Raw genomic sequence first — 23,339 nt, 5'->3', positions numbered from 1 at the left:
TCAAAATCATAAAAATGTTTAAATTGTTTTGTGGTTAAAAGTTCTTAATTTTTTTGTTTAATTAATTAATTTTATTAATCGGTAAAACTGAAAACAAGATTCCTCACAAGATTTTATGGGAATAAAAAAATAACAGCGTAAAGACACATCCATTTTTATGAGCGGTCGAAGTTTAAATAATGTCAACAAAGTTGCAGGATATTGAAACGTATATTACATAACGATTTATCCTCAAACATTGTTATTATTTAAAAAAATATCTGTCGTAGAAACTTGAAATATTCCCCGATTACTTAAATTATCTTTTCCTACACACAAAAACATTATTGGTAATAGATATTAACACCGTTCTACCGAGATACGTCGGTATATTATTGACTTATAAGTTAATAACAGTTAATAACAATTAATAATAAAGTATAAAATATTATATAATTATTATTACTTACATAATATGAAAATTTGAATTGTTTTTGACAAAATTAAATTAAACCTACCAATTACTATCTAATTGAATAATAAAATAAACAAATACTAATAGACGATTAGTAATGGCATAATAGCAGTAAAAAATGTAATCGTAATGTATTATAAAATATTCTTAGAAATATAAGCTGTTTCCGCTCCGCATCGTTTTCGTATACCTATAAATTATAATGATTTATTATTGAATAAATGAGCAATGACCCACTCAATGATGACAACTATACAGTAGACTGTAGAGCGACACCCCAATTTTTTTGATCAGTATCGATTTTAAGTGGACCAAATTTCGAGAGGTTACCGCGTTTTATTTTTTTCTCATTATTTACACTCTTTTGTATACGGGGTGATTCACCAAGCAAGATTATCGCCATTTTTTCCTTTAATAATGAATTAGTTCAATTCTGATTTTTAGAATATTTAAATACACTTATAGTCAATAAACCATATTTTAAAATTCTTGAAGTATTTTTAATTACTTAAGGACTGTCCTTTGGTGATACAAGCTTTTGTTTTTCAAATGAGAACCCCCCCCCCTTTTTTACTGTAAGTTATTTAATGGATAGTCTTTTAAAAAATGTCGATATACCTAATTCAAAATTTCAATGACTCATTTCTTAGATATTAAAATTTTTGTATTGAGGTGATAATAGTCTTTAAAAATGGTTTTACATGAATATAAAACAGACGTAAATTTGGATCTAATATTTATTATACTTGGGCCATTTTTAAAAATTATTGTTATTGATACATTACCTAATATTAATGACTACCATTTTCAAATCAGCATAGTTCAAATATCTTATAAACCCATTACCATGGACCTTTTATACTTAGAACAAAAAGTTTAATAACTCAAAATTCAAAAACTACCAGTACAAATTTTGATTCTGATACTCAACAATTTTAGAAAACTTATCCACTGTATAATTTGCAGTTGAAAAGGGGTGTTTTCATTTAAAAAACCAAAGTTTGTATCTCTACTTAAAGAGTGTTCTCCTTAAGTAGTACAAAAAATCTCAAACATTTGAAAATATTTTCTTAAAGTATATATTTAAAAATTATAGCAAAAATCAAATTTTTGAATAAAAGTAGCCTTATTTAAGAAGAAAGGCAGTGAGCATGCTTGGTGAATCACCCTGTATATAGAAAACCAAAAAACAGTTGCGTTATCGGTTGCCACAATATAATACCTGCCTACTATATTTTATAATATTAATTATTATACGTTGCGAAAAGACGATGTCGTCGAATCATATACAGGCGCCGTGAACCCTATAATATAATAATAATAATAAAAACAATAATTTAATCAGTACAATCCGATCTTGCACCAAAATATCTCAGAAAAAGATTAAAATCGTACCAAACACTTTTAGCATAGTTCGTCATGGGAGTATAATACGAGTCGATTTTTTTTTGTTTATGGGCTATACATGGGTATCAATAAAAATACCATAATGATAAAAAAAAATATCTTAAAACCACGATTATAGTATTATACACAATATACCTATATTCAATATAACAGATAATATAGATACACTTCGAACTTCGTAACACCAATCGCCCCGTAAATCGATCACATCGCGTGGATTTTTTTCGGGGTTTTTCTTCCTTTTAGGAACGCCTGAATCTGGTTGGACCCGGAATTCGGAGTGGTGGCCCCCAGGCAAACGCCGCGTGAATGAATATCGTCCGAATGTCGGAAGAACCCGTTATAAAACCACAACACCAATCAAGTCTTAATATGTTATTATGTATATATGTGTGTGTGTGTGTGTGTGTGTGTGTGTGTGTGTGTGTGTGTGTGTGTTTGTGTATACATACAATTCATACGCATATATTTACCGGTTTCCGTATATTCTATATATTTTTATTGTATAATAATATATACGTATACAATATATTATGTACTTGTGTGAGATTTTTCTGCGCGGCAGCAGTTTACGGATAGGAATCGTATAATATACGACGACAGTATATTATGTATTGCGTGTGGTCCGCGGGTCATAATAATAATATATATTATAATATATGTAATAGCGTATTATAGTAGTATAATATAATGTTATATTATATAGAAATTCTTCGCCGCCGACCGTCACTGAAAACTTGGATCACGCCGTCCTATGCAACAACGCATCATTTATAATTATATTAATATGTATTATGTGTGGTGTCTGCGTTGTACCAATATATATATATATATTATAAGTAAAATATAAGAGATGAAGTGTCCATCGACCCCATCGACATATACACCGGGAGAAAACGTTTTATTAAATAAAAACGGGATAGGTAATAATATACATTATGGATTATAAGAACCGTATAATATTATAGTTTGTCGCGAGTTACTGCGCGGGACAAAATCATGGAACTCGAGTATCCACTCGCAAATCGTACATGTCATATAGTTAAACTTATAATATATTATCATTATTATATTATATGCGACAGTGTTGTCCCGCTACATATATAAGTACCCATAAAACCTAGGTGGAATGCCCATTCTTTCGGCCTGATTCGCGTGGCGATAATCCTCTCCGCGACCTTCATTGTTGCAGTCGTGACAATATTATATGCATTATACATAATATATTAATACATATACTATATAAATACACCGTTATATAACGTTCAACAATCGTTGATATTAATATTATTAATCGCACTAATACCACTGCCGCATATACGCGGCTGTTCTACGCACTTCAACAGCCTGTAGTCGTTTAAGTCTCCGCGATGCAAGAATAATGTGTGGAATCGTGGATAATACCATATAGTATTATATTATTTATTTCGATAGCATCAGGTCATCGAGTACGGCGTTATTAATTATTATACTAAAGTAGGTATAAGATATATTGTTATGTATCTATTTTAAAACCACCATTACGAATCTTGTATGCAGCTTCGTCGAAAACAATAATATTCATCAGTTAGTATATCAGTAGGTATATCAGCATCATACTATTAGTACGTGATATTATGATTTATAAATTATACATAATGTATGAAATTAATGTATAATATAGGTACTTTACTAATGGAAATTCAGCTATACCAACTCGGATAGAGCTTTTCGTAACCACAATTATACAAATTCATCGAAATATAGATGACGAAGCAAACCTTTCTCTACTTTGATACGAAAAAGCACCTTACGTAACTCTTTTCATATGAAAAATAAACTATATGACTCATACAAACGCACGTATTATGATATTTTCTATATACTTTTATATTTGTCATTTATTTCGTTTATTGTAAATCATGATTACCTTTTTCTACTCAGTAATATCATTAATCCATTATTTATTTTAAATAGATGATAAGATGCTGTTTCATAAAAAAAATTTTAATTCTTAATCAATGAATGACAACGATTGACCTAAGAGTGAAAACGTTTCTGGACTTGAAAACGTTGACGAACTCTTTATATTTTGTGTAAATTGTTGTTATCATATCGTAATTCATTAGTAATTGTATTCCCGAATCAGGGTAAATACGTCAATAAGCCGAAATCGTTGACACAAATCTCATACAGTCACACAGGCACAGTGTGATACATCTAGTGTATGCATGACACATTTGTATAGGATAATTAAAAAACTTAAAATGTAGGTAATTTTGTACAATTGTACTGCCGCCTTTTGTAAATTTTAATATCATTTTGAGCAGTTATAATATTTTTAGTCACTCTAGTATAATATGTGGTATAATATGTGCCGATCTGTAATAATCATGCATAATACGCAAAAAACAAAGTTTGGGAACATCTATATTATATGTGATATAATAAAAATGTATATAAATGGTGGATCACTTGGTTTTCTGGTTTATTCGTAATATCATTGAGTTTATATATGTATACTCAATGGTAATATAGGTACAATAATTATAATATGTAGCACGGGAAGTACCTATATTAGTTGTCCTGTAAACGTACTCGTTCACTGCGATAGGCCAATGTTCCCTGTATTACATTTACAATTTACATTAGTCTCAACTTATTGCAGGACTCACTGTGGGACTAGGGTATTTGGGTCCATTGGCCAAATGATTGAATTTGGTTATGTATTATAAAATATTGATTATTATTTATTTATGTATTTCAAATAAATATTGTCAATCAAAAATAAAAAAAAAACATGAAAATTATAACGATAAAAATAGAAAATATTTTTTTTTCAAAAATATTATTTCGTATTGAGTAATTACATTTAAATTATGTAAAAAAAATATTTTCAAAAGATTAAATACTTTTTGAAGTGATGAATCAAGGAAACAGTTTTAATCGTCAAAATATATGCGATAAAATCAAAAAAATTAAATAAAAAATATGGTAATTACTAATTACCCTTCTGCCTGATAATAAATGACATTGATGACATCGACATGAGTAATCATAGATAATATGTTGTAAATTAATATTATCTCTCATAGTTTCATCCACAAAAATACCACGACCCCCCTCCCCTACAATGTTATAGTGTTGATATTGCTTTGGACTATGCATATTCCATATCTCTATTATCTATAAGCGCGTGAAATTGTCTCACAAACATTTAATGCTGTATAGAAGTCTGTAAAGTCACGCGATCTCGAGGGTATATTATAAAGAAATATATTATAAGAATTATCGTCTATACGGGTAGGTATACCGTCACCAGTTGTGGCGAAGACGACGGCGAACGGCCCAGGGGAGGGGATCGGTGGCGACGAAGACCGGACCGCGCGCGAGCGCTGCGACCTGCATGGGCCGGTCCATCTACGGCGGCGATGGTCACAAACGTTTCACGCGGTCCGACAGCAACAGACGTCACGAGCGCGCATCTATCATCTCGTCCGCACCGACAAGCCCTTCCCCCGCCCTACACACGACTCGGTTTGTTGTACGCGTTTCGACAATCGTCCTGTCCGACGACAGACATCGTTTGCTGTCTCGTTGGTAAGTGCGCACGGGAAACGATCCACATCGGTAACCTACAAATAAGGGAAGTTTTCGCGAACGCACGGGGTGTCGCTCTTCAACGCGCGCGAAATGACACGATCGTCATGACAACGTGCAGAAGTCTGCCGACTCTTAACCACTCGGCCCGTGGAAGACGTCGTTGACAGGTGCTCGAAGTCTTCGATCGCCCTCCGCCGCGGGTGAGCGTCCGTTTCGGGTACAGCCGTCGTCGCCACTGCAGCCACTGCCGCCCCTCGTCGGCGCGGGATCGTGCCTCCCCGACACCTATACCGCTAAGCGATGGCCCGACCCGGCGTGGTGGCGCCCCTCATCCAGTTGCTGCTGTGCGCGGCCGCTCTACGACCCACCGCGGTGATGGTCAACGGCCAGGACGCAGACTCACTGGCTAGCAGCTTTTTCTCAGGTACACATATTGTCAAGTTTAACCCTATAGCCTAATAATATACACACAATCGTCGGGTAAGTACACAATAATAACAATAATAATTGTCATTAGGCATTATAACTATTATTATTGACAGTTCATAATTTTATTAAATATTGATTTTTGATGTTTTTAAATATTTGGAACAATATACCTTGTATTAAAGATTAGTATTGGTAAAAATGATTTATAATATGTTTGTATCTGTGGCGTGTATGTCACGTCATATTAGATATGTTGGTGCTCATGTCGTACAGCAATATTCCGTTTAGCGTCTATTATACGACTATAATATTATTATCTTCGACAAACCGGTCCGGGACCACTATTTAGATGCGGAGTGACACGGCCCTGCTGTTCCACTGTCCACCACAATGAAACCATACCGCGGTGTAGGGCGCACACTTTTTGTTATTAGTTCAAGGTAACAATAATATTGTATGGGACGTTTCACCTCGCACACAAATCGTTACCTATTCTAGTCACGCCCGTGGATTATAGTTTTTATTATTTTTATTATTGTGACCCGCTACCTACCATTATTGGGCTATAAGGAGTTTTACAGTTGTATGTTTATAATAATACATTAATCGATATTAAAAATAAGATAAGGTTAATAATTATTATCATAATTATTTGTGTAATAGTTTTGAGTAAATTATGAAATTTATAATTGATTAGGGTTATGAACGAATTTATTGGGGGTAGAGTTGAAGATATTTGGTCCAGAAGGCTGAATTTTATTTTGAGGTTTTTAAAAGTGTGGCATTCAGTTATTACTTATTATGGATTTTACTGTCAAGTGTAAGGCGCAAACTTCCCGTGAAAAGCACATAAATGTAGGTTTTTTTATCCACAAAGAAATTGTGTGTGAAATTATTATGGGTATGGCTGATACGTAACCTGGTTATTACTACCTCGAGTTTCCTTGGAATTTCCTGTATACGTGTCCATTGTCTAACGGCTTGTTTTGTTAAATTTAGTTTTCTGTGTTGGAATTTACAATCGAATTGCCAGTTGGATATTAATTTTGATGGTATTACGGTATAGTGATAACTGATTATATAGTTTTAAAGTCGTCTATTTTTTATAAGATCCATTTTAGCCTTTTAGGGTTATGCTCTAAAGTTGTATGTGATTTTGGTGGTAGAAGACACCCTCCTCGTGTACCCCTTATAGTAAAATGTACAAGTATAAATGATCTTCCCCAGTTTAAGTAAGTTCAAGCATCAAAAAACCAGCTCAACTGCAATTGGTGTTATATGTAATATTATAATGAATGATATATGAAAAATCAAAAACTATTCTTCTGAAAACTCGTTTTTTGCCCTTTCAATACGAACAGCATATATTTTTAACGAACACGGTTGTTTAAAAAACAATACATTAAGAAAAGGTATCAAAAATTGTCTGCTATGTTATAAAAACAATGTTTTATTTTTATTGCTGTTTATTATTTAATTGATAAGATTACAATATTGTGTGTTCTTATTTTATATATTACCTATAAGTAGGTACAAAAGTCATTAAAGTATCGGATGTATTGTTAATGAGGATGAATTAAAAAAGAAATTCCAAAACATGGTAGAGCGAGTAGGGTGGTTTTAAATCAATCAATTTAAGTTTACGCAATACCTACGTGTTCATGATTATCATAACATCATTAAGCCGTTATTATCGATCGAACCGAGGGATTACCGACGTAATCAGCGTTCAATATCTGGAAAATAATAGTCATATTATGAGGGACGTATAAAACGTTTCTATCGACTTGCGTTGTTGAAGACACTAACTATACTAATCTATACCTACCTGACCTTATAGGGCGATCCATATAAGTGCCCACGCACTCATTGTTTTGAAAAAAACATTACATTTCTTACATTTTTTCATCGTCGATATTTTATTTTACTTTGATACCTTTTATACTTTTTTTATCGACAACATACATTTTTTATTTCATATTACGGAACAGAATATTCCGATAAACTAAAATCAAAATTCAAACGAGTGATTCATCGATACCTATGGATATTCGAAGTATGATGAGCGGAGTAGAGGACCAACATTTTGCCGGGTGCCCCTGTGCCATCATACTCTGCTCGTCTGAACTTTTTCGAAATAATGACGGTAGACATTTAAACGGATCGCCTTGTATACAACGATTGTATTGTGTCGACGCGTATGTCGCGTAGAAGAATCCGGAAGGACATACGGTGAAATGTTTGTGACAACAGAGATGTCTGCAGAGGAGAGTCACCGGCGGGATTCAATAGCACCGACAGCGATACAATATATTAATATGATATCGTCATCATCATCATTATCATATAATATACGACCGGATGAGATAGTGACGATGACGACGACGCGAACATATATAATATCGTCGCCGGAACGAGGACACGCACGACCGACGACCACAGCGACGACACGCGAAGACGGCGGCGGCGGCGTAGGTCTAACGGTATCTGGCGTGCCGGCGCAAAACAATCGGCGTGCGCGAGTTTACGGCGGCGCGTTTCGTAAAGAAAGCGTTTGACCCCAATCAGCCACCGCCGTACAAGTTCTCGTCCTCATCGTCGCCGTCGTCGTATAATATAATATAAGCACACGTACCTAAATCTAATACAATAATTATAGTTTCACGCCCACTTTACGAGTATTATTATATTCATGCCCAGTGTGTGACGATCGCGATGACGACGGTCTATTATTATTATTATTATTATTATTATTTCTGCTATTATCATTATCGCCGCGGTGGGGTGGTGTCTCGGGACTCGCGCGCGACCTTGCCGGTTACTGAACCCGCGAGACGATCAGCGAAATCTTCGCCGCCACCGCCCGAAATCGTCTTGTCCTAGTCCGGCAGGACAACACTCCTATCGTCACGATGACCATAATATAATATAATATTATTACTATTATAATAGCCGAGTAACGCTGCAGGTATACGTCGTGTATAACGAGCTTTTTGAAGTTAAGGAGAAAATAAATTCACATTTTTACCGCGAACCCAAATCCTTTGAATAATTAATAATAATGACGTCGCGGAGATCGCTTAGCACGCGACATTGACATATTTAATTTCCAAAAACACTTGTACGATGTTTGTTTTAAATATATCTTCAAAATTATTGATCTGTCATCTACCTAAATTTGAGTAAAATTTAAACGAAAAATACAAAAATCATCGGACAACGTGTTGGCGGAACATTTTCGTTAGGGCTATATCGATTATCGATTGTTGCATTGGAAAATTCATAAAACTTCTTTTATTAACTGTTTATTTTTATTATTATTATTATTGTAGTACCGTCCTCAAATACAATTTATGATGAGTACAACGCCGCGCCATTCATTAAATTCTTCTAAATTTTCATTTAATATCGTTATTTTATATTATAAATTATAATGATATATATTGTATGCATGCACATAATATGTTCACACGTGTGAGTATTTTTAGCTGGGTTCCATGACCAGGTAGTTTTTAAGTGTACAAAATATTATATTACTTGTGTGTTTCGAATTATGAAGATGTTAATTTTGAAACCTGTTCCTCAGACGAAACCAGTTTCCGTTATGTTTTCAAGGTATTACACCAAAGTACGATTTGATTCACAAAACCCTCCGTTATACCTATCGATATATGTTAATAAAATGAAAGATTATTATTGTGTTATAGAACCATGCGTACGTTTTTAATATAAATAAATACGTATTAACACGTGCACGTGGTTATCGTGTTACCGTATATTATAATTATTAAAATTCGTTCAATTGGTCGTTTTTCGCGTGGTTTGACAAAGAATGTCCATTACCTTGGGCTTGGATTTCGTAGAAAAATAAATTGTTAAAAAAGAATTGCCCAAAAAATTATCTATTTAATTTAAACTTAAAAAATGCAACAGTAAAAAAAATATATTACCTATATTAATTATTGAGATTAAAAAACGAATTTTTTGTCATATTATATATAATATAGTATATAATATATAATATAGTCTTTAGATAAAGACATTCTCATTATAACTTAGGCAATTGGGTGCTGTTATATTATTTTACATTGAAAATGATCTTTCTGCATCTACTGATGAATATTTTATATAAATTAGTTAATTCAAATATTTTAAACTGTATACAGCTGTACATTTGATGCAATGCCTTTATATGTGTTATGAATATTTTGAAGTTATTTCCATCCATTATTCTTTGAAAAACCCGACATTGACATTTTACGACTAAAAAATGTTGCCTATTTTTGGCGATCATAATAATATGTAGTAGGTAACCTACCTAATATAATACAATCAAAAAACTAAATTACTTAGGCTTGAAAATTATTCAAAAATAACACAACAATTAGCAGCATACGTACATCAGTCAGAATGATACGAAACGAATTTATGTATACATAAAAATTACATTTTCATCACACTCTCTGCCTGCAAAAAAATATTTTAGCTACAAAATCTGAGGCTATCACTATAACTTATAGCGAACTTTTCGACTCCGCGAACCCTGCAGTCTCCTATATTACAGTGTTATTGCGGAGCTGGAAGTAACTATATTATGCTTACCTACGTATGATTATCACGCGAAGAGGCAAACATTGTTTGCATATCATAATATAACCACTACCTCGGTATAAATTGTATATTATAGTAGCTTGACGCATCGCGGGAATGCCGTTGTCGAGACTATACCATAATATTATTATAATATTATGGCAAACCGCGACGGCTGCCGATAAAGCGTGGCCGGCCGGCACCAAGTTTGTATAAGCGTATAGATCACGAGCCGGCACCAAGATCTATAATTGTATAGATCACGGGCCGGCACTTCCTATGACACACACACACACACACACACTATCATCACCACCACCGCCACCACCACTACCTCTATCACCATCGCATGGATACCGTTACGGGAACGTGCGATCCGCGCAGGACCGTTATATGCATGCCGTGGCCGTTCATACAATGGACCGGGAAAATATTATATACTTTGGCGTGTGACCCGAATACCTACTTATATTTTATTATTATTACTATTATTATTATTATTGTTATCGGACAAAAAGTTTTGTGATTATTGAAACTACGCTATATTGTTGTAACCACCTTTTCACTGTTGGTTTGGATGTTTTGATCTTGAGTAGAAGGTCCGCAGTGGACATGATAATAAATTATGCGTCTAATAGTGCGAGCCCTCTCCCGCTCGACGAAAACGACCACTTTGTTTGCATCCCAACTATCTTTTATTTTTGGATCAATATTTTTTTATCCAAAATGTAAATACCAAATACACTACATATTGTAATTGGGCTTTCCGTTCGTTTAACTATAATACAATTAATAAATAAATACCATTTCCTACCCCGCGGGTTCTTCTATCAATAAATAATTTAACTCTCGTACAATGCATTATAGTACAAGTCCCAATGATATTAAACGCGTCAAATTCATTATTCACCATAGCTTACATAATAATATAATATGATTATTATATTTTATGATTTATCATGGATTTTGTTGGGCGCAGGTTTGCTGGACACCATCACCAGTACGGCGGACAGCAAGGACTGCCCTGGCGTTTGCGTGCACACGTTGGCCACGCTCATATGCTACGAGGTGCTGGAGAACGTCAAGTGTCCCAGCCCGACGATGCGGTGCTGCGTGGAACCACCTCCGCTGCCGGCCAACGGCACAGCGGCCGCCGTCAACAAGGTGGTCCAAACCACCCCGGCCGCGGGGTCCAGCGCCCGGCCGCAAGTGGTGAGTGAAATGCTTGTTTGCCACTGTATAGGCAGTCATGATGACTATAATATTATAAGAGTGGTGTTAGCTGGTTGCGCTTGAAATGTTTTCGTATATTATATTAGGCAACGTTTTTATCGCACCATCGAATATTTTCACGACAATTTATTATGTGTATAAAAATTGTATCATCAAAGTTCAAATGGTTAAGTACCTATTTATCTGCTATATTGTACCGATCAACGTGCGATTAGGATTGTTATTTTGTGTTGTATCTTGTATGATACAAGATACAAGATAAAAGATAAGTCAACGATGTACGTCATCGAGATATAGAATTTAAATAAAAATGTTCACCATCGAATTCCTATTTTTTTACTTTTCAAAATACGCAACAATGCAGTCCATTACCTATATTATTTTTATTTCTTTTACCGAAAAATATTCACCACTGCAATATGATAAACATATTATATTTATCCCCTAAAATATATCTTCACAGGTGCAATATAGACATGTTTCGCTGGAATTGAATATCAATAACCACGGATTGTATTGTAATTTTACAAAAATTTACTATTCTTAGCGTATATCCAAGTCCAGAAAAAAAGTCGACCGACGACCACACTAATCTCACTCATCAGTCATCACTGGGAAAAATTAAACTATTATTAATAAAACTGTTATGATTTTGTTTTCACACAGGTGTCCTCTAGCAGCCAACAGCAGAGGCCGGCCGTTAATTCGTCGTCCGCGGACAATCCGGGTAAGAAGGTAAACTGAAATAGTAAACGGGCAATTTTTTGACACGGGAACGTATACTCACGCTTTAAAGAGAAACGACTAACAAGACTAGTACAACGACTCGGCGATACGATTTTAATCGAAATAAGCAATATTAATTGATTTTGGGTACATACGAGTTTCTATATTACGATGTGCATTGTATAGGTACATAATATTGTGTTTTTATTTGTTAGTATTCAGTGGCACGGACTAAACAGTAAACACTCATATTTTTCTGATTAAGAGAGCAGTTTTCCAATAGTTTCGTTTAATATTTAATTTTTTTTCGAGCTCTATTGCTCGGAACATATCGTTTAAATACCTAATGAAGAGTTTTTTTCTTGTTTTTACAGTTGTTTATTCATTTAACATACCTAGGTATGTTATTATTTACTTGAAATTTTAATTGTGTAGACCCGAGAAACTAATAGATCATTCGTAATAACGTTAGTAAGAAAATGCATACATCAATTTCAACTATGTTTTCACGGTATCAAAAAATATATCCCAAAAATTGTTTTTCATAAGAATTTAAAAAAAAAAAACACTTGTTAGAATTAATATAGGATTTATATGTAGTGAATCTGTGTTAGTTACAAGCGATTAGGTTAGGTGGCCTTTTATAACAATATCGTCATATTATAATGGTTATCGTATGATTTCATCTCGAAGGCATCGTGTGTCCGGGAGTGTGCGTGGCCGAGAGGATAGCCGACTACTGTGAAGCTGTTCTGAACGTGACGGAGATGTGCAAGACGGGTCTGCGGTGTTGCGTGTCCAAGGACGCGTTCGCCGGCGCCGAACACCTGGTCGTGCTGGACAGGAACTCGACCAGGATCAGCCTGAACAACGCACCGCACCGGCCGCCACCACCGTCGTCCACCACGACAACGGCGGCGACGACGACAGCGGCCGCGGACACCTCGGCGGCCGCGCCCCCGCCGCCAGTGGGCAGCAAACAATGTCGTGGCGAGTGCGTTAGCGGGCTATTTGCGCTGTTCTGCGACGACGTGGACGCCGAAGCGTACTGTCCCGGCGACGACAGCAGTTGTTGCGTCACCGCGCCCGCCGACGGACAGTCGGGCCAGCAGCAGCAGCCGCCACCACCACCACCGCGTCCCACCCAGCCATCTAAACAATCGTCGTCCAAGCAACCGCCAGCCACCACCACGGCCACAAGCCGGCCGTTACCCAAGTGCCCAGGCTTCTGTCTGCTCAACCTGATGGCCGCATTCTGCGAACGGCCGTCCGTGCTGGTATCGTACACGTCCACGTGTAAACAAGGTTCGGTATGCTGCGACAACACCAAGGCGGCCGCACCGTCGCACGCCACGCAAAAACCCAAACCTCGGCCACCCGCGCCCACAACCACCACTGTGGCCACGCCGCCCGCACCGCCCGACGGACGGCCAGAGTGCCCGGGATCGTGCATCGTGCCTTACTTGTCGTTCACGTGTTTCAGTAAGTATTTTTTTTATATAAGCCCCAGGTTCATACTGCTATTATAATGACGTGTTGGGTTTCGTTTACCTATTTAATACATATAGGTAACGATATGTCGGTAACACGTGTTACATACGAGATATATGTTATATTATCCAACTATAAAGGACACGGTGTAGTGAGACCTGACTATACCTACATTAATTATACTTACGGTTTAGCGGTACTTCGGTATAGTGCCTGCTATAGGTATATATTTAATATCATGTTGAAAACTTTCATAAGCGTCGATATTTCCCTATAGTTACTTAAAAACACACATTTCTAAAGTTCGCATGAAATAACTGGTTTTTTGTTGTCTTAAGGAAATGCTGAAATGACAGACGTATTCAAATGCCGAAAACCGGGGACGCAGTGTTGCGCTTCGAAAACGCAAATTCGTGAAGTCGTTGAACAGAAGACTGGAGTCGTCAACTACGGGGCCAATCCACCGCAAACCACGCCGCAAACCTACGGTGGGTTTACGCACAGAAACGACACCGTACCGCCGTTTAGACCGCACGTGCCGAGTTCGTTGCAAGTGTACACCCCGTCGCCAGGTTAGTTAAGATGTGTAACTTCAATACTGTATAGTTTTTCACGAAGATAGTAATAATATTATAATATAGGTAAAAGTCACAAAAACATTTCGCGTGACCCTCTAGATTGAAAGTTTATACCTACCACCAAACGGTCTACATGAATATAGTGTACGCCCATGATTTTACTGAAATCATTTGTTTGATTTACTAGTGAATATTGTTCATAAAGCATAAAGTCTTCACAAGTCTTAGACAAATGTTGTCCATTTTTTGGTAGATAGAGCATAGTTTCTTTTTTTTGAAATTGTATCAAATTTAAGGAATCCTACTCAATCTACTCACCTGTACCCAACCACAAATTCAGTTTTTTTTTTATTCTATTACTTGATTACCTACATGTCATATGTATATTTAAACAAATGTGTGATACACATTAGGACGTAATAAAGAAGGAAAATTTCGCCCCAAAGTGTTCCAGTTATTTTCCATACAAAATAAATGTTATCTTTTGCTTAAAATGATACCTATGAAATTTATTAAATTGAACACGCCTACTTACTAAAAACTATTAATAATATTTAAAAATGTATATAAGCCAAGTTAAGAAAGCAACTTGGTCATTAAAATCGGGAATTTAAAATACATTATTTTAAATGGTTATAAATATATTTATGAATCTATAATTATTAGGACAAAAATATAAATCATTTGTAAAATTGTTTGCGTACAAAAAATGTCAAACTCAACTTTGTACCTAACATAAGTAAACTACTATTCCTATGCGTATTAACGTACTAACTACAACTTACCAACATAACGTTAATACTTATACGTGTCGAGTCTTAACTGTAAAATATAAATTACAATTAATGTTTTCCTGACTATCTTCAAACTATAAGCCATTTACATGAAAATGTTTTTATTGATTTTATTCTAATTGTACTACATGCACCTAGTTTATAATAAATTATTATAATGGACATGGGACATCTCACACACGTCAAACCGGCTTCATCGTAATGGCTGTGTAGGTTAAGAATTAACATTATTACTTAAGGAACCTAGTTGAATGTGGGGTACCTTATGGGTGCATAATGACGTGGACACGTGGTTGCTAGGATACAAATGAAAATCAAAGATTTTCATTTCTAGCTGAAATGTAGAATGAAATGTGTGATTAACAATATAATTTCGTTTTAGATTAAATAAGAAGGAAGCTACCGGTGCCCAAGTAAAGCGTTTAACACTGGTGCCATGAATTTACGATTGCGCGTGTGAATAGGTCATACGGTTTTCGGGTTGTGTTATTGTTTCATTTTATTTATATTATTAGGCATGCGCGTCATTTAAAACAATAAATAACAAAAATAAAAATTAGGAAGTACGCCAGTTTTTTTTTTTTAACAACCCTAATAATGAGCATTAGTACGGTTTATCTGGAGTAGGTGCCGGGAGTTTTATTCTGACTCGATTTTTGAAACGCGATAGTGTAGTACTCAACCTATCTAATATTTTATCGACATAATTTAAATTGATCTCGAATTAAAACCTAAAAGCGTTATATATAGTATGCACAATGCTTATTATACGCGAATTTGCTCCCAATGAGACGAGTGCCGGACATCCAATCGTCTTTGCTGTGTGTCCCGTCTTTGGTCTACGTTTTGTATAAAATTGTTCTGATTATTGACATTATACGTGTAATTATTACGTATTTTTTCTCAGTCGATTATTCGGCAAATCCTACAGTGTCCACATTGACCACGTCAAATCCTGTACCTGCCAAACCTTCGACGTACAGCAAGTATGTGTGCGGCGTAAAGGGAACGTCTAGGACGAGGACATCGAGAGTAGTCGGCGGTGAAGACGCGGACGCGGCCGAGTGGTGTTGGCAGGTGGCGTTGATCAACTCCTTAAACCAATATCTGTGCGGAGGAGCATTGATCGGCACTCAATGGGTGTTAACTGCTGCGCATTGTGTTACAAAGTGAGTGTTTTCTACTTGATCCACATCAGTGGTTCATAACTGTATCATGATTATACAGGTTAGACGAAATACATTAAAATAAAAAAAAGCATTTAGCCACACAAATTACAGAATATAATACAATAATAGCACCTACGATCAAATATAAAATTATTAAAAAACGTTACAATTTGTATGTTTTATTATTTTTACTATTATTATTATTATTATTATTATTATTATTCAAGGAGATAATGGATTGAACATGTGTGGTATAGAAGACATTAAAACTTTTACAATGTTCTTCTCTTCGTCAAATGTATCAGAAATTCTCCAAGCTTTTGAAGAGTATCATATCTCTATTTTAATACATAAATATTTATGATTTTTAAACGACTAAGTCCTGTTTAAACCCATATTGCGAACTAATAACCTTCATCTGAATGCATAATTCTTTTAAAATTATTATTACAAAATATATTTAATGCATAATGTGTTTTAAGAATATTATGTATAGATAACGGTAAAATTCTAGATATGTAACTGCTAGTAGGTACTGACTCGGGATTTATAACGGTCACAAGCTAGTTCTGGATACAATAACGTGGGAACTAGTATTATGGTATACGGAAAAATGTATCAATTACAATTAAATAACAATATTGTAATTTATTGCAGGATGCTAATTACATAAAAAAAATATATACCAATTATAAGTTACGTTTGTGCTAAAATTACACCATCTCAATTATTACTGTCCTATTCCTAACTGTGTATTATAAGTGTAACACGTAACGCGTTTTTAAACAACATTCCAATTTTCAAGTAGGTTTATACACCTATATTATTTTTTTACATGCAACTGAAATATATATATATTTTTTTAAACTTTTACCTAAATAGTACTCTAAAACATATAATATGTATGGTTTTTTCCATTATTTCAACAACACAATTAATACTCAATTTCACGAGATTCGGGATTCCGCGATAATTTCATACATCATTATATTATTAATATTATTTGACTAACCAAACAACGGTGTTATGCCGTATGTTTCTTGTCGAAATCCTTACTTGATTTATAAATTTCAACTTACTGTCAAGTTCTTTACATGTAAAGATTGGATGCATCCAAATCACCTGAGTGGCGACAAGTGCAGAATGTAATATAGGTACTGGAGATTAACATTAATTTATAGTTTTAATTTCAAAACTATATTTCTCATAGTTTACTATTTGCCTAGTGTGAACCAACTTAAATCGACGATGAATGTAACGTTTACGCCTCGTGATTTTTCAGCATTGTGAGGTCTGGTGACGCAATCTACGTGCGCGTGGGCGATCACGACCTGACCCGAAAGTACGGGAGCCCGGGTGCACAGACACTTAGGGTGGCCACCACGTACATCCACCACAACCACAATTCGCAGACGCTGGACAACGACATCGCTCTGCTCAAACTCCACGGTCAGGCCGAGCTCAAGGACGGTGTGTGTCTGGTGTGTCTGCCAGCAAGGGGCGTCAGCCACGCGGCCGGAAAACGGTGTACGGTCACCGGATATGGTTATATGGGCGAAGCCGGTCCAATCCCGTTGCGCATCCGCGAGGCCGAGATCCCGGTGGTCAGCGACACGGAGTGCATCCGCAAGATAAACGCGGTCACCGAAAAGATATTCATACTTCCGGCCAGCAGCTTTTGCGCCGGTGGTGAGGCCGGAAACGATGCCTGTCAGGTGAGCTGCGTGGCTTTCAGTCCGGATGATTGTATATTATAATACTATAACAATTACAACTGTGAATTCAATACTATATATTAACGAAAAAAATCCACTTAAAATTCCAATAAAGGCGTTAAAATATGCATTTTTTATTTTTAAAAATATAAAAGTGTCAAACCTGGATACTCTAAGGCGTTGGATTTGTGAATCTACAAATACGCACTTACATAATATTATATATGACTAAAACTAAGAATTTAATATTATATTATTTTTTTTTATTAATGCTAACATTATGATTGTAGGGAGATGGCGGTGGACCCCTTGTGTGTCAAGACGACGGATTTTTCGAATTGGCTGGATTGGTGTCTTGGGGTTTTGGATGCGGCAGAATAGACGTACCTGGTGTATACGTTAAGGTTTCATCGTTTATTGGTTGGATCAATCAAATTATAAGTGTAAACAATATGTAATTTTAAACATTCAAACGTTAGTTTGCATTAGTTCAAATTAAAGTCGAACATTGTTTAAATTAAGTTAAATTCATCAATAATTTTATTATTTATTATTTATTTTGTATATAAACCTTAAAAATTATTTTTATGATTAAAATGACATAAAATAATATATTATATACATTCTTGTATAATCATAACATAAACGCAATTTGTAAATATAAAATAAAACCGTAATTTGCGTATTAAGTAAGTATAAAATTGACATCGGTGACGTATAAATTGTGCCTAATACAAATACTTTGACTATATTAATTATTAACTGTAGAAAAAAAAATTGGTCAGTTAAAAAATATATGTTCAAAAAATTACATTTATCACAAATCATTTTTATTATATCTATAAATGTTTTATATTCAAATAAATAAATCATTGTATTAGATATATTGAATTTAAAAATGTGTTATAATTTTATATAATTAGATGTTTTATGCATTAAGAGATTATACATTAAGTTGAAACTGAATTTTTTAATTCTAACAAGAATTTATAAAAACAAATATAATACTGCATTTCTTGAAAAGTATAAAAAAAAGTGTTAATTGTAATACATTTTAAACTAAGTATAAGTATTACCTATAGAAAAATTAAAATGTTGATGCTCAAAGTATGTTTTTACATGGTAAAATGTTAAAATATAACGTACCTAAAATCATCGTAAACAAATGTACGGTTATATAAAATAATACACAGAATCATATTGCTATTGAAATAATGAAATTACATTTATTTGAATGTTTTGCAATGAATTTAACAATATTATTATTTATTACCTACTCGCAAGGGCTTCTATAGAAATTTCATCAGTGTGGTTTTGAGTGGGAGGAGGGGGGAAAGAAGTGTATTTGAATTTTTAACCAAATTTAAAATGTCATTAAACATTAATATATTTGTTAGGTATGGTGAAAAAGGGATTATCTTGCATACTACACCCTTGCATGCTCGTAATTTAATTATTATTTGTATTGGTATTTTATATTTTGAATTACATGATGTAACTAGTACATAAAACACTCATTATATGAATTTACATGATGTACTATAGGTATTTAGAGTTTGTTTTAAGTTATTTATATTAAATTGAAAACCATGTTATAAACCTCAAAATAAGATGGCAATGGTAATTTTGTATTAGATACTATAATGTATAGCATATATTTTAAAACAAAGTTAAATCATATATAGAATTTAGAAAACAATTCTGAAAGAATCACAATACGATATTTTTTGTTAATTTTAATAAAATATTAAACTAGAATTATAATATTGTTTGATATAATTTAATTCATGCATGAAGAGGTTAATAAAAGTAGTTATAATATAATAGGTCGATTTAATCTAAAATTAATATTTTATGTTCTAGTAAAAACTAATAAGTATAAGTAATAACTAATAAGTATAGTTATGAAAAAACACTCACCTCAGCGGCAGAATAGACGTCGCACTGGAGTATATAGTATATAATTTTAAATCAGACAAATCATCGCATTTGAAAGCAATCTCGAGCAGTGCACAATTAAAACAACACTTAATGATACGTGATCACTAAGTTTTCACAAGCTATCAGTATATTTTTATTTGAGCTTAGGGAAACTACTGGAAAAAAAACTCATAGCTATAAACCTATAACTTATTTGTCGACGTAAAATAAATACATACTTGTGTGGCAATCATATTTAAATAACTACGGTACCTATATAAATTGTGAATACTCGTCATCACCGTTGATATTTTTGCTGATGTTATTAGATAGGTACTTTAAGTTATCTAGATACAGATACAAGCATCTTGAGAGATCTGAGTATCATAAGATGTATTTATCAAAACAAACTATTTTTGTCATAAAAATGTAATATATTAAAAATATACAGTCACCAATGTAAAGTAAAACAAATAATACATCATATAAAATACAATAATTTTTATGTAAGATGTTATAGGTGTATAGACTCTATCTGAAAAAATCACATACTCAGTAAAATATTTTTTTTAAATTAATATAGGTAGTATATAATTGTATTTTAAAAAGTATCTTAGATACTTCTATTCTCACACAATAGTTTGTATTTAAGATACAGATACAGAATTTTTTATTTATAGTTTTGAAATATTACCGAGTTTGATATCTTTTAAAGCTTATTATGCAAAATAACCTTTTTTAAATAATATACATAATGGCGCCGAACTAATTTTATTCAGGTGTGGCAATGAACAATTACTTATACCTACCTAACTTTTTAATAATTGAAAAATATGTTCATTGCTATTGTCAATTTAGATTTTATTTGAGAAAACATCAATTAATTTCAAATTATTATACTATTATACATTTTACTACATTTATAACAAATACTATTAATTTAAAGAAACATAATATAGTTATTTTTTTTTGATATTGCTGACGAACAGATAAAAAGGTGCAAACACTATTTTCGTCGCAGCCAATTGAAGTCCTTGGGTAAATAACTATAGGAGGTTATAGTATCATTTTTTTTAAGACTTCAAACTGCATGGTTATTAGCTGGTTTTTACTGTGGACAATATTCCACACCATTATTTTCAACTTGCAATTCACTATGTCATGCGAGAGGTTCAAAAATAAAATAATCGGGCTACCGGTTGGTACTCGTTTTTTTATGTGAGGCAGATAGATCATCACAAAGAACCCAGGTGGTCACCCATCTGGGAGCCTGCTCGATACTATATTAGTGACTGCGTCCAATCAACGCGCTTCACCAGGTCACCATACAATGAACTCTAACGACAACCATGTTAATATTTTATTATGTTTATATATTTATCAGTTTAAATTCTTGACAAATGTATTATATTATGTAACATTTGACGTATAAAAAACTTGTATACAATATTACAATCCTTAATGTAGCAATAGTACTGCGTAGTAAAATATACAATGGTATATACTATATACAATGCAGATTAATGTAAATTGAATCATTTGTTGATCGTTGCCACATTGATAAAATCAAATATCTAAGTAACTTGATCATCATATTTAAAAGGTGATTTTGAAAGGATTTAATATAGACCACTTGAATATTTTAGAAAATTAAGGTTTCAGAAATATTATAAAAATATATTGAACTATAGATAGGTACGCTATGTTATTTGGTATTAGTAAGACTTAAACAGTTAACCTAACTATTAATTAATCATAGAAATAATAAGCTAGATACCTATAGGATCATAGTCAAATACAATTTTAATGTTTAGAAAACCATGTAAACATTCAAATTAATAATTATGTATATTCTTATAATGTATCTACTAGGTATACAGAGTGTGACAGTATATTAAATGAAAAAAAAAGAAAATTAAATATGTCTATATATTATGTTCAATTATTACCTAATAATCGTTAGGGATCAAATGTGTACTGGTTATTAGGTATTTTTTCATTGCTCAACATTTTAAAAAACCCAAAATATAATATAGATCTATTAAAAATTTGATTTAGGTATACAAATAGAATGTATTATAATAATAAGCTGTTTTTAAATAAATCTGCCGTATAAAATCTATCCTAAGTGCACCTCTATAATTGTATAATTAATTTTAATTAATGCAATCTAAACTACAACCTGCAGCCACATCTTAATTGGTTGACGGAATATCACTTCACGCGTGAAACTTAGCACCCTAAGTACTGTGTTGGCAGCTATTTTAAGTCGAGGAAAAATAATTCAATTAATTGAAAACATTACTTTGTTTTACTTTAATTTAAACACTATATATAAATATAAAACTTAAAAAAAAATTAAACGCTTATTGGAAACAATTTACTGTCCAAATATTACAATATAAATAAACTAATTCTATTCGATTAAACAGCTAGTGTATAGGTATAATCGTCGTCAATAATAAACAATACTAGCCAACACAGTATAATATCAATGTTAGTCATAGTGTTTACTGTTTATACGTCATAATAGTATTATAATAATAATAATAATAATAATGGGGAACAGAGTGGCCGAGCGGATTAAGGCGTCGGTTGTAATGCACACCGGTGCCGGTTCGATGCCGCCATCCCCCACCCGGGCATGGCAGATACCTACGGGTGCCCGCTAAATAATCTGCCAAAACCAAAAAACACACGTGTTTAGAACTTACAGTACCCTCCCCCACAGTAAAAACCACCCAATGGCCTAAGTTGCCGCGGGTTAATCAATAAAAAAAAATTAAAAATAGGTATATAACGTCATTGAAGGTACTTCAGGTATTTCTTGAAGGTTAGGTTAGGTTAATAGGTTATACATTAGTATATTGTGTGGCAAAAGCTGGAAGTGAGCAATTTCAGTCGCGGGCGACGTGTGTTTGTAGCGAGCCGCAACCGTGTGCCGCATTTCACTAAAGACTGAAATTGCCTTCCCGCACGATCCACACAAACTGATACTATTTTTTGTCACGCAATCCGGCAAAGGTAATACACTATGGACTATACAGGGATATTCTATGCAACAACCAGACTATTATACGAAAACAATTTCATGAAAAAAAATTGTTTGCTCGTCATGCAGGGAGGTTATAATATGAATATAATATAAAGAATATAAATTTTTGACCGGTCCAAAATAAAACTGAAAAAAAAATTCTTTGACAGCATACAGCATACAATTTATATATAAATTTATCTAGTTAAGTCCCAAC

The 23,339-nt window shown here is 33.8% G+C and overlaps 1 protein-coding gene across 2 annotated transcripts in view; it reads left to right on the top strand.

Moving 5' to 3' along the window:
- The first annotated feature begins 5,267 nt into the window (after nucleotides 1-5,267).
- Nucleotides 5,268-23,339, top strand: part of LOC100164343 (protein masquerade) — a 24,303-nt gene continuing 6,231 nt past the window's right edge. The window contains exons 1-8 of one of the 2 annotated variants that reach the window (XM_001949192.5): nucleotides 5,269-5,867; nucleotides 11,442-11,674; nucleotides 12,362-12,422; nucleotides 13,115-13,903; nucleotides 14,251-14,484; nucleotides 16,192-16,453; nucleotides 17,736-18,168; nucleotides 18,459-18,754. In XM_001949192.5, the coding sequence (XP_001949227.1) occupies nucleotides 5,744-5,867; nucleotides 11,442-11,674; nucleotides 12,362-12,422; nucleotides 13,115-13,903; nucleotides 14,251-14,484; nucleotides 16,192-16,453; nucleotides 17,736-18,168; nucleotides 18,459-18,626 (2,304 nt within the window). In that variant the 5' untranslated portion in view covers nucleotides 5,269-5,743 and the 3' untranslated portion in view covers nucleotides 18,627-18,754. Of the gene's footprint in view, nucleotides 5,868-11,441; nucleotides 11,675-12,361; nucleotides 12,423-13,114; nucleotides 13,904-14,250; nucleotides 14,485-16,191; nucleotides 16,454-17,735; nucleotides 18,169-18,458; nucleotides 18,755-23,339 lie in introns of those variants that run through there. The other variant, XM_029487371.1, reaches the window with a different exon arrangement.

Source organism: Acyrthosiphon pisum, chromosome A1, assembly GCF_005508785.2.
Source record: "Acyrthosiphon pisum isolate AL4f chromosome A1, pea_aphid_22Mar2018_4r6ur, whole genome shotgun sequence".
Taxonomy (NCBI): Eukaryota; Metazoa; Arthropoda; class Insecta; order Hemiptera; family Aphididae; genus Acyrthosiphon; species Acyrthosiphon pisum.
The sequence above is the reverse complement of the archived record's forward strand: the minus strand, read 5'-3'. Positions and strand labels throughout refer to the sequence as shown.